We start from the raw sequence: 18,103 nt of genomic DNA, 5'->3' as shown, positions 1-18,103 counted from the left end.
GTAGGGTTTTTAACGTTTAGTTGACTATTTTCAGTTTGCAGTTTTCAGGTGTTGCATTGATTGCGTTGTTTATTTTTAGTTGTTTCTAGTTAATTTATTGCCATTCTTTTATTTTCTCGCACTTTAAGCCACTTTATTTGACCAACTTAGCATTTTTTTTTGGTTTATTGTCTTACTTTAATGTCTTTATGTTTTTGTTTTATCACAGGGTTTTGCTCTTATACAAGGCTATTTCTCAATCTGTTGTCTGTTAGGTTCTTATTAAAAATAATGATTCCCCTCAATGCAAATCAGACTTTAAATAAAGTGTATGATGATGATGTTGATGATTTTATATTTGTGCTGCTGTGTCAGATTAGCATGTGTACTGCACAAAATATATAAAATCTACAACATCCAACTGTGCCATCATTGTGACTTTGCTAACTAATTTTACACGTCTTGATGGCCAACAAAATTTCAATAATTATGTACTACATGTTTATAAATTGTTTATTAACAAATGAACTGAAAGTGTTACCAGAGAATAAATCTTTCTGAGGACCAGAACGTGTGAAAGAAAGATGATCTTACCACAATGTCTCCAGTTTACAGACAGGATTCTCCAATCCAGCAGAGAGCAGCTTCATTCCTGAATCTCCTAGATTATTCCCAGACAGATTTAGCTCTCTCAGACTGGAGGATTCTGAATTGAGCACTGAGGCCAGAGCTGCACAGCTTTTCTTTGTCAGTTTACAAACTGAAAGACTGAAGAAAATAACATGCAAAATTCTAAAATTAATTTGACTAATATGAGCTCCTAATATAAAGTATTATTGCTGCAGCATTTCAAATATAGGTAGATAAAAATGAATAAACTATTCAAAATATTCAGATTATGCAGGCAATTAGTTGGACTTTGAGTGTTTAAATTTACATTTGTGTTTGAAAGAACAAAAATTTGAATAATAAAGCAGTATTACATTCTCAATATGTTTCTGATGTTATGTCAGTTTTATTCAGTATTACTTACTCAGCTGTTCTGGATTCTGCAACTACAGGCAGCAGCTTCAGAAGAACATCATCTGATCTGTTATATTTCTTTAGGACAAATTCATCCAGAATCTCACCTGATGTCAGCAGTACAAAGACCACAGCTGACCACTGTGAAGGAGAGAGTGTTCTCTGGTTTAGTTTGTCAGACTGCAGGTACTGCTGAACTTCTTCAACTAGACAATGGTCATCCAGTTCACTTAGACAGTGGAACAGATTGATGGATTTGTCTGCAGAGGGATTCTCACTAATCTTCTTCTTTATGTGTTTAACTGTTTCCTCTTTGCTGCGAGAGCTATTTCCTGTATGTGTCACTAACTCTTGTATGAGAGTTTGATTGGACTCCAGTGAGAGACCCAGAAGAAAGCGAAGGAAAAGATCCAGATGTCCATTCTTACTCTGTAAGGCCTGATCCACAGCACTCTTGTGTACATCAGAGATTGTCAAGTCTTTTCTCCTGAGGGTCCCCAGTTTAGAGGACTGACTCTCTTTAAGCACATTTGTCTTCTTGGTCATGAAGGTCAGGTGCACATATAGAGCTGCAAGATGTTCCTGAATGCTCAGATGAACAAAGCAGTACACTTTACTCTGGTGCAGCCCAGATTCCTCTCTGAAGATCTGTGTACACACACCTGAGTACACTGATGCTTCTTTAACATTGATGCCACACTCTCTCAGATCTTCATCATAGAAGATCAGGTTTCCTTTCATCAGCTGCTGAAAAGCCAGTTGTCCCAGTTTGAGAAGTATTTCTTCATCTGTCTTCTGGTTCTTTGTGTACTTTTCTCTTATGATCTTTGTCTGAATGATGAGGAAGTGTGTGTACATTTGAGTCACATTGTACATTGAGTTTTGGGGGTCTCTCCACTCTCTGCTTCACCCAACATTCTCTCTAGAACAGTGGCTGAAATCCAACAGAACACAGGAATGTGGCACATGATGTAGAGGCTCCTTGATGTCTTCAGGTGTCTGATGATTCTATTGGTCAGACTCTGATCACTGATTCTCTTCCTGAAGTACTCCTCCTTCTGTGGGTCACTGAACCCTCGTACTTCTGTCACTCGATCCACACACTCAGAGGGGATCTGATCAGCTGCTGCAGGCCGGGACGTGATCCAGATGAGAGCAGAGGGAAGCAGATTCCCCTTGATCAGATTGGTTAGCAGCACATTCACTGAGGATGACTGAGTGACATCATCCAATCTCACAGTGCTCTGAAAATCTAGAGTTAAACGACACTCATCCAAACCATCAAATATGAACAGAACTTTGTGAGATCTGGGTAGTTCTGTTTCTTTAATCTCCTTAAAACATACATGAAGAAGATCCAGCAAAGTATGTTTTTGGTCCTTCATCAAATTCAGTTCTCTGAAAGGAAGTGGAAATATGAAGTGGACATCCTGATTTGCTTTCCCTTCAGTCCAGTCCAAAATGAACTTCTGCACAGAGACTGTTTTTCCAATGCCAGCGACTCCCTTTGTCAGCACAGTCTTGATGGGTTTGTCTTGTTCAGAAAAGGATTTAAAGATGTCATTGCATTTGATTGGTGTGTCCTCTGTTGCTGTTCTCCTGGATGCTGCCTCAATCTGTCTGACCTCATGTTCATTATTGACCTCCCCACTGTCTCCCTCTGTGATGTAGAGCTCTGTGTAGATCTCACTGAGACGTGTTGGGGTTTCCTGGTTTGTTATCACCTCATTCAAACACTCAAACTTCTTTTTCAGATTTAATTTGAAGTTTTCTTGGACTTTCACTGCATCAGAAGCATGACCATGTCTGTGAGATGGTGAGACATGTGGTGAAGCACAGCACCAATTATCAGTACAATTTGAAATAAGCTTTCTAAGATGAACACTTTGCTGACTCAGTAACATTTATATTTCCCCCAAATTCACAAAGTAAATTCTCCCTTATTCTCAAATGTAACAAATCCTTTATTGTGTACTCTCTGTATATATTCTTACTTCAAATGTTCTCTATATCCTTAATGTAAAAATTAATTAAGAGGTAAAAGGACAAAATGTGTTTAAACATATTGAATGTCTCTGTGTGTTTGTTATGATCTTACTCTTCATCTGTGATGATCTCTTCTTCTGTTCTGTCTCTTGCCCCCTGCAGGACACTGCAGACACACAAATTATAAATGTTATATTCTGCCATTAAAGCATAGTCTGAATTTCAGTATTAAATCTATAACAATTCTTTTTTATAAGCTTTTTGAGCTTTGGATAATAGTGACTGTCAAATGCAGTAAATGATAGTATTATACTGTATTATAGAAAAGTACAATAATAAAAACTGAAAGCAAAACTTTTTAGTTGTTTAGTTTCTTATTCTTCGTGTACCTGATTAGATTTTATTTTCTATTAAATATTTTTTTTTTTCATTTTCATGTTTTTAAAGGTTCTTGGTAATCACATTATTTTTAATCACTTTTAATTAAAACCACTTTGATCTTTATTTTAAAAGTGAGAAACAAGCTACTTACATAATCAAAACAGAAATAAAAATAAAATTAAATCTCTCTGCTGTTAAGAACTGCAGCATAATTCAGTCTTTTTCTCAGCAATAACTCAAATCTGATTAGCTGTTACCTGTGTCCAGATAGGGGGTCTCCAGCTTTTAATGTTGGGGGAGGACCCATTGACCAGTCACTCTTCATGGACACATAGCTGGGTACTGGAGAGTCTGATCTCTTTATGTGGATTAGACTATAAATGATCAAAGACGTTTCTTCAGAGATCTACATACAGTATTTAAATTCTCTTTAAAGGAATAACCCAGTAAAAATGCTAATTAATCTAATTGACACCAATAAGCAATAATCATGATGTCACTTGTAATCTGCTGACCACTAGCTTTCCACTCATTGTTTACAGGCTTAGCATGTACGATTGAGCAAGACCTCTAACATGGAAACAAAAAAAAAATCTCTTCACAAAATACTTTAGGGAAAGAAATAAAGAAGTTGATAATCATAACAATGCAAACATAATATATTTACATTTATTAATGACACTTTTATACAAACTTACAGGTCAGGGAAGAGATATCCATCATTAGTGTCCTGATGAGGGGTCTCCATCTCTGAATATTAGTGGAGTATCACTGTTCATGGACCCACAGCTGGGTACTAGAGAGTCTCTTCTGCTAGAATGGACTAAACTCCTAAAACAAAGCACTGAAAACTTCACCAAATCCTGCAGACTTATTTTCAGTTCTGTGTCTTATGATACATGTGAGGAAAAATGTAGCTCCTTTGGTAAATACAAATGTCGTTTTTACACAGTTGAGAGATGCTCAAAGAGGTTTAACGGTATAAACACTCTTCTTACTGATGGACACCTGCTGACTCACTACAGACAGACTTAATGTTCCAGACATTAACACATATGATTATAGAAAAACTGTCATCAATATACTTACCTTCAGTTTGGTCAGTTACATTTATTTGCCAGTATTCTACTGAGGGACTGCGGTGGAGTGAGCATGTAGGAAAAAAGATGCTTCTTTTAAAAGGAATAATAAAATCCATCCTGGAAAAAAACAGCACAAAAAATTGCTAAAATGCACTACTGTGCAAAAGTGTTACTTGTTGTATTAAAGGACCATTCCACTGATTTTTCAAAATTTCTACACAATTAAGTGGCTGATATGTAAAAATTTGTCATTTATAATGGTTTGGTGTGAAATGGTTGATTGTAGATACCATGATTTCTGTACAGTTGCCATGTTTAACAAAATTATGCTCACAGAACGTTCCCCTAATGTTCCATTTTGGTTGTGATAACCAACGAGGTGTTCATTGGACAGTTCAGTGAATCTGTCCAGTTTTCTTATCAATCCCCTCAACATGAATCTATCCAGTTTTTTTAACATTCCCAGAACATTTTTCTTAATTTAGGACATTGCTAGCCATAATGTTACCTCAACCTTATTTGCAGCGACAAGTAAACGTTCTCTGAACATTATCTTTGAATGTTTTTAGAAGGTTTAAAGTTCCAGTTTTCTGAAAGGTGCAGTGTGTAATATTGAGTGGCATCTTGTGGTGAGGTGCCAAATTGCAACCAACCGAATACCCCTCCCTCACCCCTCCTCTTCCAAGCGTGTGGTAGAACTTACAGTGGCCGTCAAGTTTTCTGGTCTTGCCTGTCCCGATTTTGTGCAGCCAGTCATATATTCAAAAACACTGACATAAATCATCCTTTGAATCAGTCTGACTTCACTTATACTACTACCCAGAGCCATGGTCTCTTCTTACTCCAGACTTTCTCTCCATATATAGTAGCTAAAGCTCTCACTGCTATGAACCCTCGGAAAACTACAGGTGAGGATGGTTTGGACCCCTATTTCCTGCATCTTGCAACCCTGGTTATTTTAGAACATATTACATATATTTTTAAACTTTCTATTTTATCTTGCAGTGTCCGGAAAACAGCTCATGTTGCCAGAACTCATGTTGCCAGAGTCCTCACAAGAACCAGAAACTTTGACTATATCAGCCCAGTGTTATTAAACCTACACTGGTTGCCAGTCAAATTTCGCATGGATTACAAAATTCTTTTACTGACCTATAAAGCTCTAAACGGACTCGCCCCTTAGTACCTGAGTAAACTTTTCTCCCACTATGAACCATCAAGCCTATTTAGATCACAAGGTGCTGGCTTACTATTAGTACCTAGAATTAATAAAGTTAAATCAGGGGGGGGAGAGCCTTCTCATACAAAGCCCCCCAGCTTTGGAATAATCTTCCTGTTGATGTTCGGGACTCAGACACAGCCTCAGTGTTTAAGTCTAGGCTAAAAACGTACTTGTTTAGTCAAAACTTTGGTAATTAGTTTTTCCTGTTAGATAAAAGGTGCAGATCTGGGCGTTCATGGTCATAGAGTATTATGGTAAACTGGAAGTGTTTGTGCTGTCGTCCTGCTGCTCTCACATGTTCACTCAAGTTTGCTGACGGTGGAGCGAAGTGGTGCTGACATCTCAGGGAGCCTCATGTCTCTGTTACCTTTCTGGTTTCTTCCTCTTAATTAGGCTGTAATAACTAGACCTGCCAGAGTCTCTGCTGCACTCTGTTAATACTGTAATCTGTGATTAGTCACTCTTTACAGAACTAACTCTCTGTGTGTTTTCCTTTTCTTTGCCGAGTTGAACAGCTACCCATCCTGTGTGGTCTGATGCTGTTCCTTCTTCTGCTTTGATCAGGTGCCCACTGCTTGCCAGCCTTCTGTACCGCTTTGACCACCATTGAGCTTCATGCTGTACAACGCTGTGCAAACCTCACCCTCATGAACTGACCCTCCTGATGCTGCTGCTGCAAACTATCTAATTAACCATTGCTCCACCTGTTTTCTCTGTTTTGTATTGTAATATTTTATACTAATGCTGTTTGCTATCCGGTGTCAACCAGAGGATGAGTTTGTCTTTTGAGTCAAGGTTTTGTCCTCTTGCTCTTAGGGAGTTTTTCCTTGCCACTGTTGCCATTGGCGATGCTCATGGAGGCTTGGACCCAGATTTTTCTGTAAAGTGGCTTTGTGACAACACCTGTTGTAAAAAGCGCTATATAAATAAACTTTTTTACACTGCTTTCGACACTGTTTACACAGCTTTTTGAAGTATTAACTAGACTTCTCAAGAGCCAGTTGTATGTTAAGGGAGAGGAGTGTGAATTCCGCTTGCACTCTCGTTTCTAGGTTATATCATTAGTCCTGAAGGGACTGTTATGGATGACCACAATGCCAAAGCATGATTTCTTGGTTTCACCAACTTTTATAGACAAATTGAGGCTATAGTGGTATAGCAGCACCTGTAACTACTCTCCTTAATGGAGCTAACAAGAGACTAGTCTGGAACCAGCAAGTGCACACTGCATTTCAGGCATTAAAAGAAGCTTTCGCCTCTGCTCAAATTCTTAAACACCCAGACCACTCAGAACCATTTGTAGTTGAGGTTAACACCTCAGGGGTAGGTGTTGGTGTAGTCTTGTCCCAGCATTTAGATAACCCTTGCAAGCTCTTCACCATTGCATTTTACTTCCATAAACTAACTCCCACGGAACAGAACTATAGGATAGGAGATTGGGAACTATTAGCCATCAAACTGGCTTTAGAAGAATGTTGACACTGATTGCATGGAGCCAATCATCCCTTCCTGGTCCTGACCAATCATTAAAACCTTGAGTAAGACTAAATTCCTCTCAGGAATTTTTCACCAGATTCCAATTTAGTATATCATATCACCCAGGTTCCCATAACAATATAGCAGATTCCTTATCTCTCATGCATAGTGAAGAGGATGAGTCCACCAACATTTCTTCCCCAGAGAACATTCTACAAGTGGTAGTCTCTGCTATTTGATGGGACATTGACATGGAGATAGAAAAAGAGTTAGAGACTTCTCCTGCTCCTGCTCAGTGTCCTCTCCATAAGAAATATGTGCCTACAGCATTTAGAGATCATCTTCTTTCATGGGCACATTCCTCCTTAACTCCTGGTCACCCAGGCGAGACCCGTACCCAGCGACTCTTGTCTGGCTGTCATTGGTGGGAGAGTATGATGGCCGATGTCCACAAATTTGTGGCCTCTTGTACCACTTGTACTCAGTGTAAAATTTCCAGAACCTTGTCAGCAGGTAAACTTATGCCTCATCCTGTCCAATCACATCCCTGGTCACACCTGGCTGTTGACTCTGCTACTGACTTACCACCATCTCAAACGTACACAACAGTGCTTACAGTCATAAGCAGATTCTCTAGAGGTTTGACATGTATCCCCATTTCTAATCTACCCACAGCCTTTTATACTGCATGGGCTTTGTTTAACCATGTTTTCATGGTTAAAGTCTTCGAGTCTTGGCCCTCATTGGCCTTTTTTGAACGTGTGGTGATGTCATTCATCCTAGTTTCAGGATTTCATCCTCAGTCCAGTAGCCAATGCAGAAGAGCTAATCAAGAACAGGGAAAGTTTTTGCGACTATACTGTCATGACAATCAGTCTGACTGGGCTCGGTTTCTGACATGAGCAGAGATGGCTCAGAATTCTTTGATCAGTTCTACCAATGGTTTGACCCTGTTCCACTGCATTCTAGGTTACCATCCTCCTCTCATGCCCTTAACGGCTTATCCTTCAGATGTCCCAGCTGTGGATGACTAGATGAAGTGGAGTGAGGAGGTGTGGGAGAACACCCATCAACATATCAACCGAATCCTGCTTCAACACAAGGTGCAGGCTGATTGATGTTGAGGAGAGACCCTTGTTTACTATACTGAAGACTGGGTCTGGCTGTTGACCAGGGACTTCAGGTTTGCTGAGGGGAGTAGAAAGCTTTTGCCCAAATACATAGGTCCTTTGAAAGTCACTAAGAGAAGTAATGGTGTTACTTACCAGCTTAATTTGCCTACTCAATATTGTGTCTCACAGTTGTGCCATGTCTCCCTTCTCAAACCCATTGTTTCATGTTCATTGGATGAGGCCACACCTAATGAGATGCCATCTCCTCCAGTTGTCGGTCTATGCTGTCTATTGGCTGCTGGACTCCAGAAGGAGAGGTGGCATCCTCCAATACCTGGTTGACTAGGAAGATTATGGCCCTAAGAAGAGATCCTGGGTCCCAGCTAAGGATGTCTTGGATCCATGGTTGGTGGCTGACTTCCACCATCGCCATGCAGACAGGCCCGCTTCATGTTCCAGGAGTCGTCCCAGACGCAAGCCCAGGCAGTACCTTAGGGGATGTTCCAGTGGGTGTCTTTAGGGTTGCCTGAGAAGGGATTCATTGGTCCAGCTGCACGGCAGCTCTGGTGGTTTACCCCTAGATGTTTCTGGCAGCATGGGTGGTGGTCGTCGCAGTTGCCCTAATCTATTGGCCATCCCAGACTCCTTGGAGGGTGATACTGTCCCACTTCCTGTCAACACACCCTGTAGTACGCCTCACTCAATCTCACTGGCTGACTCTGTCAAGTTCATAAACTACAACTCCCAGGATCCCACAGATCACATGATGCCTACACACACTTCCTTAACCAATCACAGTCCATTTCCTTACTTTGCAGCTTCTGGAGATTTATTTGATAACACTAATACAGACTACTTCTCAAAGAAATAAATACACTCCCTGCTGCAAGACATGGTCTCTTTACAGTACACCCTTTCTCTCCTCGCTTCATAGCCAAAGCTCTTGCAACCTCAATTATTTTAGAACACATTACATATTTTTAATCTATCTATATAATCAAGCAGAATTCCCTTGAAAACAGTACATGTAATTCTACTTCAAATAAGAGTGGATGCTACTGATGTTAATAAATATAGACCCATCTCATAATTGTCATGCTTAGCCAAAACCTTAGAACCCTCAACTCAAGACATTTCTCCATAGAAATTCAATCTTAGCTGACAACTAATCTGGTTTTAGAGAAAAGCATAGCACAATCTCTGCTGCTACATACATCAGAGATGATCTTTTACTTTTGATACAGTTCATCGTTCCCTATTTTTAAAAGTCTTCAAAATATTGGTTTCAACCACAGGGCTACCAACGGTCTGTCTCCGGCAGACAGCAATGTGTGGCCCTGGGACAAAGTAAATCGGACCTACTACCGAAAATTAAGGTGGTCCCTCAAGGTTCAATCCTTGGACCAGTATTATTTAATATTTATATTAATGACCATGCCACCTCAATTGTTGACTGCCAAGTACACTTATATGCTGATGATACTATCTTGTACTGCTTGGCTGACCATATTGGTACTGCAGTGGATAAACTGCAGCATTCTTTTAATGCCCTAAAGTTGGCTTTTTACAATCATAAGCTAGTCTTAAATGTTGAAAAAACTAAATTTATGCTGTTTTCCAGAGCCTCTAACATTAACACTCTTAAAATTACAGCCCTAAAGAGATCTGACATTGAAAGAGTTAGTGAACAGAAATACCTTGGCATATAGCTAGACAATAAATGCACTTTTAAACACCATGTTGACAAGATTACATGCATACTGAATCAAAAACTTGGCTTCATGTATTGAAACAAAGTTATGTTTCCCAATGCACACAAGGAAAAAGATTGCTGAAGCAAAGCTATTGTCTACCCTGGGATTATGGTGATGTGATACACAGAAATGCATCTGCAACTACTAGTAACCCATACAATACCTATCACTGTGTACTACATGAAAAGGTTCCGAGCTGGAATTCATTACAGGAAATGGTAACACTTTATTTGGATAGTCCACTTTAGATGCTTTGAAGATTAATTAACTTTTAAGTTACATTCAACTAAATATCTACTGAATTCACCATAGGTTTGTATGACTCTAAACCTGGATCTAATCCTAACCCTAACCTAAACCCAAAACCTAAACCCAACCCACACCCTGGTCCTAGCCCTAACCATGGTCCAAATCCTAACCCTAATCCCACCACTGTTTAAATCAACTGAGTTTCAACAGAGAGTTTGTTAACAATTTGAACATCTGTGGATAATCTATAGGGGATTATAGTGTACCATCCAAATAAAGTGAGACCCAGGAAACTCTAAAGCTTTGCTTGCTGGTATCACATGTTAAACTTTTAATATGATATGTTTTAGCTATAGTTTCACTTCTTATTTTTATTCTTTTTATTTTGTTATTGCAAATGTATTGTTTTATATATTCTATTTCTCTGTTTATTTCATTATGTTTTTTATTTATTCTTTTTCTGATCTAGTATTTATCAACTTACTCCATTGTTGTAATTTTAATGGTTTACTGATTATTCTTTACTTTTTTAATATTAATTTACTACAACGATTATTTATAACTTTTTAGCATTTGTTTTTACTATCCAACCTCTCAACCCCCTGATTTCTGTATTGGTTCAGGCAACATTGTAAATGAGGGTCTCCCTCAATGTATTCCTAGTTTAAACAATAGCTGATTGATTGATTCCTCACTCCAAGTCACCTGATTACTACAGCTGTTCCTCATTTCATGCCTCTGTATAAATACCTGTTTGTTATACTTGTCTCTGTGTACTGAGCATATTGAGCATTATTTCCCTGTCTGTTATGTGTATGAACCTGCATTGTTTTTTCTTTGACTTTCACTTTGTCTTTGGACTTTCCTTTTTGGTATTAGATATTGTTTGCTAAGTTAGGATTCACTGTTGGCTTACTTATGAAGGGTGCATTTTGGCCCTTTATTTCACACATTTTATGACTGTAAAGCATCTATGAGCAGTTTTTTTCAGTGAAGATGACTGGATCTTTTCAGTTTAAATTTTAGTCTGTTGTGATCTGAGATACTCAGATACTCAATGCTGTGACTTATTTTGTAGGCATCCAGAAATTTCTGAAGCGATAGCAAGTCACTGGGACAATCCAAGGTAGAGTCTTTCAGTAGGTAATGTAATCATATATTAATAGATTAAACTAATGTTACATGAGTGCCGTCATATTTTTTCTGTTGGTTAAATGGTGTCTTATGTTTATTTTATAGTTAGGAGTTCTTAAAAAAATCCTCCAGCTAGTAGACGGCTTCTACTGTGCAGAGATGAGCTTTCCACTATACACTATTAAATTATATGCATTATTATATAAGACAGCGGCTCTCAACCTTGGTCAGAGAACCCTGCCCTGCTCATTTTAGTGTTTTCCTCCTCAGTAAGGGCTTTACTACAGCCATTAGTTAAATTGTATGCGTTGTAGCAGGTATAACCCTAAAACATGCAGCACACAGGTCCTCCAGGAGAGAACCACTGAGCAGAGAACCACTGATGTAAGATACACCGCCATTCATCAAGGTTAGGGTAGCAATGTTGTTTATCTGTGAGTCCATCATTAGCGCTTTTGCTTTTAATTTAAGGATTTTTTTCTTATCTTTAAAAAAAGTGTTGTGCAAGGTAGCCTCTGGAACAGGCTCACTTAATGTTATTAATGATATAAATATGCAGCACAATGAGTACATAGGCTTCTTCCATAACTTATTACAACAAAAAAGTCTCACTCATTTGTCAGTGTGTTATGGTACAGCAAGATAGTGCAAAAGACGCACAAGTACATCCAATATTGTAAAAAATGTCATTTTAATCCATATATTGTCTGCACAGCAGTGGTTTCTAAAGTCAGTCCTGGACACCAAATGCTCTGAAATGTTTTGTGTCTTTCCTACTCTAGCACATGTCACTCAGCACATGAGACGATTCTTAATTAGTTAATGAGTTGTTGAATCAGGTGTGCTAGATGAGGGAACAAAATATAGTGTGGGAACCCAAGGACTGGGATTCAGAACCTTTGCTAGGTCTAAAGGAGTCTTTGTTTTCTTTAATGTTCTATGGCTGCATTCACATTACTGGTAGCCATAGAGCTGCAGATAAAGTCTGTTCTTTTCAAACACGTTTTATACACCAAATCTGTTCTCCTGTTTAACTTTTTATTCTATACCTTATTCAAGTTATTATAAGTTTTTGTTTTAACGTTATATTGACAGACTCAATAACTTTGTAAAAATTGTGGTGTCTTAGGTTTTATATAAATGTAGAAGAGCCCTTATTACTAGTCACTGCTGGTCATTTTTCTGGTTATTTTTTCTGTTGTAGGATCAATTTTTGAATAGAGTTAGTATGTACTTAATATGATGCAGTAATATCAATGCTTCCTGATTCTGTCTCGGTGACCTACAGCACTGCATAGCTTCAACTATTCCCTGCCTTACCACACCTGTCCAGTTCATAAGGGGCTTGCTAATTAGCTAATGAGGTAAATTAGATATCTGAAACTTCAGCACTGTGGGTTTCCAGGCAGAGGATTCACAAACACTGATTTATATACAAGTGACTTCATTTTCTGTATCTCTTTTTTTATTTGCATTATTCCTTGCATTTTTTCTAGGTGTTCTACTAAAGTGGTATTAACAGAAACAGCTGTACCACTGTCTCTGACCACACAGTGAATGATTTTGATTTTAAAATGTCATTCTATAATACCACAATAAAGCATGTTTAAAATATCTTCCTGTGTTAGGCCTCATTGACACTTGAAATAAATATAATGGCTAGACCTGATGGTATTAGGATATCCAATTTCAGTGATATGTCATGAAAATATTTTCTCTTTGGTAATACAGTAATATTACCTAGTAAAACAGTGTATAATATACTAATATTGTCTTCATTAAGCAGTTGTTTACATGTTTATGCATATGGAACAGTTAATAGTCTTTGATTCTGATAAAACTGCACTCAGAGCTGCACAAAATGTATCTTTAAGAATGGAAGTTTTTTTCAGTTAGTCAATTATTAGTACTTAAACACGCATTGTTTTTTTTCAGTATTTCACAGTGAACAAACTGTTTTGACAGGAAGCACAAGAAAAGCTAAAATGATGGGGACATAAACAGAAAAATGAAGCTGAAGTTGTCTTCGTATTCACCAGCTTCTTATTCAAATTTTACATTTCACCTTAAACGGTGCTGCAGTTACATTCCAATTAAAGCTATCAACAAAATACTTTTTTTTTTGTACTGCACGTAGATCATAAATCTTTGAATGTAAAAATGATTAATTGAAATCTATTTTAAAATGTAAAGTTATACTGCTTTTTATCCAGAAAAACAGCAGGTTCCCCATTACTTTTATTTGTTGACGGGCTAGTCTTGCCTGGACCAACATTACGGATGCGATGACATATCTTACCAGTGGACTGAAATGGCCAATGTGGGTGTCTATTGTGTATATGTCTATGGGAAATGCATCAGGTCACAATGATGTCTGTGTCAGTTCTGCTGCTGGAGTCGACACTGATGTTCGCTCATTCCCTCGCCCCCCAGGTCTCACATAACACCCTTCACTTGAGCTCATAAAGTGCTCATTAAGCTCATAAAGAGGAAATGATGAGTCCAAGTGGATAAAGGCTTATTAAAACAGGTATTGAAAGCAAGGGTGAAAACCAAGGGGAACCAAAAACGATCAGTTCCCAGGGAATCAAAAATCGTTTACTGGGTACCATCCAAAGTGAATCAAGTGTTTTCTGAGTTTTTATTTGTAATGTTGATGGTAAAATACTAATAAACATGACAATATAAGTTTTCTTTGGGGACTCTGTTGGCTTATAATGCCCTGCATGTATCTGTCCATCATGAATGGACATTAAACTCTTAGTTACTATGAATTCTGACTCATTGCATTACACATAAAAACATTCATAACTTTATTTACATATTAATGATTTCATTTTCATATATTTCTTAAAATCAAAACAATTCCCCTTTAATATTATTTGTATTTATTGTGACATGATTGTTTTTGGGCAAATAAACACTGACTTTACAAATAAATAGCTTTTTAAATCTATTTTTTTTTGCAAGTGTATAAAACGTCTGCACAGCGCTGTCTGTCCTTTCACATTTTAAAGACAAACATTATCTATGATTTTTACTAGATTAAGTCAGAATGTATTGATTATGAAAGCAGCATTTACAGATTTAAATCTGTTTCAGTCCAACTCTGATTCATTTCTTCATCACAGAAGACAGAAAATGGAGCATTATTGTGAAAAAACTCACCAGAAAATGTAAATATCAGCTTTGAATAGTTCACTATATCAAAAAGAAGCGAACAGTTCCGTCTGTTCAGAATACCTGGTTTGTAGAAACTCCTGAATGAATGTAATGTTCCTAAATATAAACTTAGAGAAAGAAAATCTGTTTAATCCTTTAATCAGCAGCTTCTCTTCAAATGTTCTGCTGTTGCTGAAGTAAATGACATTTAGTTCAGTTCAGCAGAACTCTTTCACTTTCGGTGTTTAAGGAGGAGCTGAGAGGAGGAGGAGAGTCTCTGTGTAGCTCCTATTTAATTCATTCATGCAGTGAATCTGCTTAGAGCGGCAGATAAACTACAAACCCCATATAGTTACCAGTTCATACTGAGACATCTTGTGCAGCTACGAGGCTGAAGTAGCTTCTTATTCACCAACTTCTTATGAGAATTTCCCGTTCCATCTTAAATGGTGCAGGAGTTACATTAAGGCTCCTGTAGATGACATTTAACATCCTGAAAATCGCTCTGTATGGAATCTGTGTCTGTTCAGACCCGCTCTTAACCCCTTTGTTCCTTTAACCCAACTCTCATTTGCTCTGCACTTGAGACTATCCTCTAGTGTCTGCCAGGTGGTTTGTCCCACAGCACTCCCAACTATCACATAAGGGTCGTGAGTTTGATTCTCACTCAGGGCGAGACCCCTGGTGCATTACATATATGTCCACCACAAAGTATGCATTTTAATACTGTATATATTGCACAAAGTGTAACATATTCATAGGACAGCACATATTCAAAACAATCGTTGGTGAACTTAATCAGCACTTGCTCGTAAGTTAAATGTCATGGAAGCGTATTTTTGTCAGTAATTCCTCATCTGGCCACCAGAAGTCTTTCTCTCTCATGAGTACTAGCCCTGCTTCCAGGATCAAGCCACCTGCATCTTCCAGTTTCACCTTAAATACTCCCCAAACTTAGCCAGATGGTGCAAAGTATTGCCGGTCCCTTTGAATCTGACTACTGAGTGTTTGTATTGTTTGACCTTCTTGTATTTGGCTCTCTGCCTGCCTTTCTGTGTCATTTCAGCCCTGACTGACTCCAGGGCAGCTGCGAATTTCACTGACAGATCATTCACTTGATCCCTAACCATTCTTCTCCCTAACCAACCTACAGGCATAGACACTAATATTGACACCACTAACCCTTTGAAACGTATTTATTTCATACTGAAACAGCACCGATATTTGTCACAGACTCCCTTGAACATCTCATTGTATTAGGATACCCATGGCTAGCCATCCACAACACCACCGTCTCTTGGGCCACAAGAGATCTCACACATTGGAGTCCTCATTGCCATGCCCATGGTCTGGTCCTTCCATGCCTAACCACTAACCCTAACACACAAAACAAGTCCTGCTCCCTGCTGAACATTCTGACTTTTCTCTATTTTTTTGTAAAATCAAAGCTGTGCAATTACCCCCTCATCATCCTTGGGACTGTGCTATAGATTTGCTGCCAGGCACCACTCCCCCTAGAAGCTGAATCTACCACCTTTCCATTCCTGAAACTGCTGGAATAGAAGAATACATTCAGGAAGCACTAGAAAAGGCATACATCCATCCCTCTACTTCCCCAGCCGCAGCATTTTTTTTTTAATTGAGAAAAAAAGACAGTGGGTTGATACCATGCATTGATTATCAGGGCTTAAATGTCATTACTATAAAATACAGTTACTCACTCCCTTTAGTGCCTTCCAGCCTAGAACAAGCCTGTCAAGCCACAATTTTCACCAAACTGGACCTCCGTTGTGCCTATGATTTAGTTTGCATTCATGAAGGGGATAAATGGAAAACAGCCTTTACTACAAATGGGCACTACAAATACTGTAATGTCACACAGCCTGGTAAATGCTCCTTCCGCGTTCCAGTCATTCATCAGTGAAGTACTTTGTGACATGCTGGGTGGTTGTATGCACAGAAGACATCCTGATCTACTCTAACACAAGAGAAGAACACATAGTTATGTCAGGCATGTCTTGAAATGACTACAAGACCATCAGATGTTTATAAAATCGGAGAAATGCAAGTTCCACAAATCCGTAATTTCCTTTCTGGATTACATCATCAGTGCATAAGGGGTACAGATGGACAGTAACAAAGCGAAAGCTGTTACAGACTGGCCAATTGTCTGTAAACATTTGTCAACATTTGTCTATTGATTTTATAACGGACCTCCCTTCCTCTCAGGGCTACAAATTCATCAGAGTGGTTACTGACTGTTTCTCCAGGGAGTGTCAACTCATTCCTTTAAGTAAGTTACCTACGGCCATAGAAACTGACTTTGTTTCGTGATGTATTCAGATTTTACGGTCTCCCAGAAGATACTGTATCAGAATGGGGTCCCCAGTTTACCTCCCATGTCTGGCAAGCCGTTTATAAATTATGAAACCCATAATTCCACAGGTCTAACCCCTTTTCAGTATGTCCTGGGGTACCAACCTCCTTTTTTTCCCTGGTCTGGAGAGCCATCTGAAGGTCCAGCTGTAAATGACTGAAAGAGAAGGAGTGAAAAGACTTGGGAGAAAGCTTATGTCCACCTGCAGAGACGAATAAGGAGAAAGAAAATCCAAGCTGGCCGTCATCGCAGAGACTGTCTTATGTATGAAGTGAGTCAGAGGCTATGGTTGTCCACCAAGGATTTGAAATTAAAATTACCAAGTCCCAGATATATAGGACCTTTCAAGATTGTCAGTAGGATTGTGGAGAAGGGGGTGGGGCTGAGCGCCTAATGCAGAACAGAGAAGCTGGTCGGGCTAAAACCAGCGGGCTAAGTAGCTGATGATATTCACCTGTGCCTTGTTTCTGCCAGCCTACTTATAGTCATCTCTTCCCTTAGTAGGCGGCAGAGCCCAGAGAGAGAAGGAGACCCGTGAAGGCGTGAGAGCCGAGCCGAACAAAAAGAAAGGACTGAAAAGTCCCAGCGAGCGTCTTGTCTTAATTTGTCTGTGGGCTGAAAAGCCGAGTGGTTTTTGCATTGTGTATAAATAATAAAAAAAAGCTCTCTGTCTTCACACCTGCCCCAGCGTCCTCCCTCCACCCATTATTAAAGTTGTTACAAGGATCTATCCGGTTTCCTACCGGCTTCAGTTGCCTCCCCATTATAGAATGTCACCCACTTTTCATGTTTCACCACTCAAACCTTTTTCTGGCACTGGTCCTCAGGTTTCTACCTCTGTGGAGGTCCTGCCGCCTTAGACATAGATGGGTCATGCCACTTGCACCTCCTTACTTCTCTAATCAGTCTCACCTTAAATACTCCCCAAACTCAGCCTGTTGTTGCAAAGTATTGCCAGTCTTTCTGAGTCTAACTACTAGGCATTTGTATTGTTTGACCCTCTTGTGTTTGCTTGAATTTTTTAATCTGTCTTTGATCTTTTGTCCTTTTTGTATCACTGCCTGAGTTGTTTGACTGATTTACTTTTATGACCTTTTTGCTCTTCCTGTTTTACTACGAGTGTGGGATTGTCCTGTTGTTAATAAAGCTGCACCTGAATCCCTCAC

At 39.0% G+C, this 18,103-nt stretch overlaps 1 protein-coding gene across 1 annotated transcript in view; it reads right to left on the bottom strand.

The window, feature by feature from the left end:
- Positions 1-18,103, bottom strand: part of LOC118804978 (NACHT, LRR and PYD domains-containing protein 12-like) — a 115,565-nt gene that overhangs the window by 24,618 nt on the left and 72,844 nt on the right. The window contains 3 exon segments of the mRNA XM_036565570.1: positions 574-747; positions 1,013-1,878; positions 1,881-2,808. Coding sequence (XP_036421463.1) covers positions 574-747; positions 1,013-1,878; positions 1,881-2,808 — 1,968 coding nt within the window.

This window comes from Colossoma macropomum, unplaced genomic scaffold, assembly GCF_904425465.1.
Source record: "Colossoma macropomum unplaced genomic scaffold, Colossoma_macropomum, whole genome shotgun sequence".
Lineage (NCBI taxonomy): Eukaryota > Metazoa > Chordata > Actinopteri > Characiformes > Serrasalmidae > Colossoma > Colossoma macropomum.
This window is presented reverse-complemented; position numbering and strand designations above follow the sequence as displayed.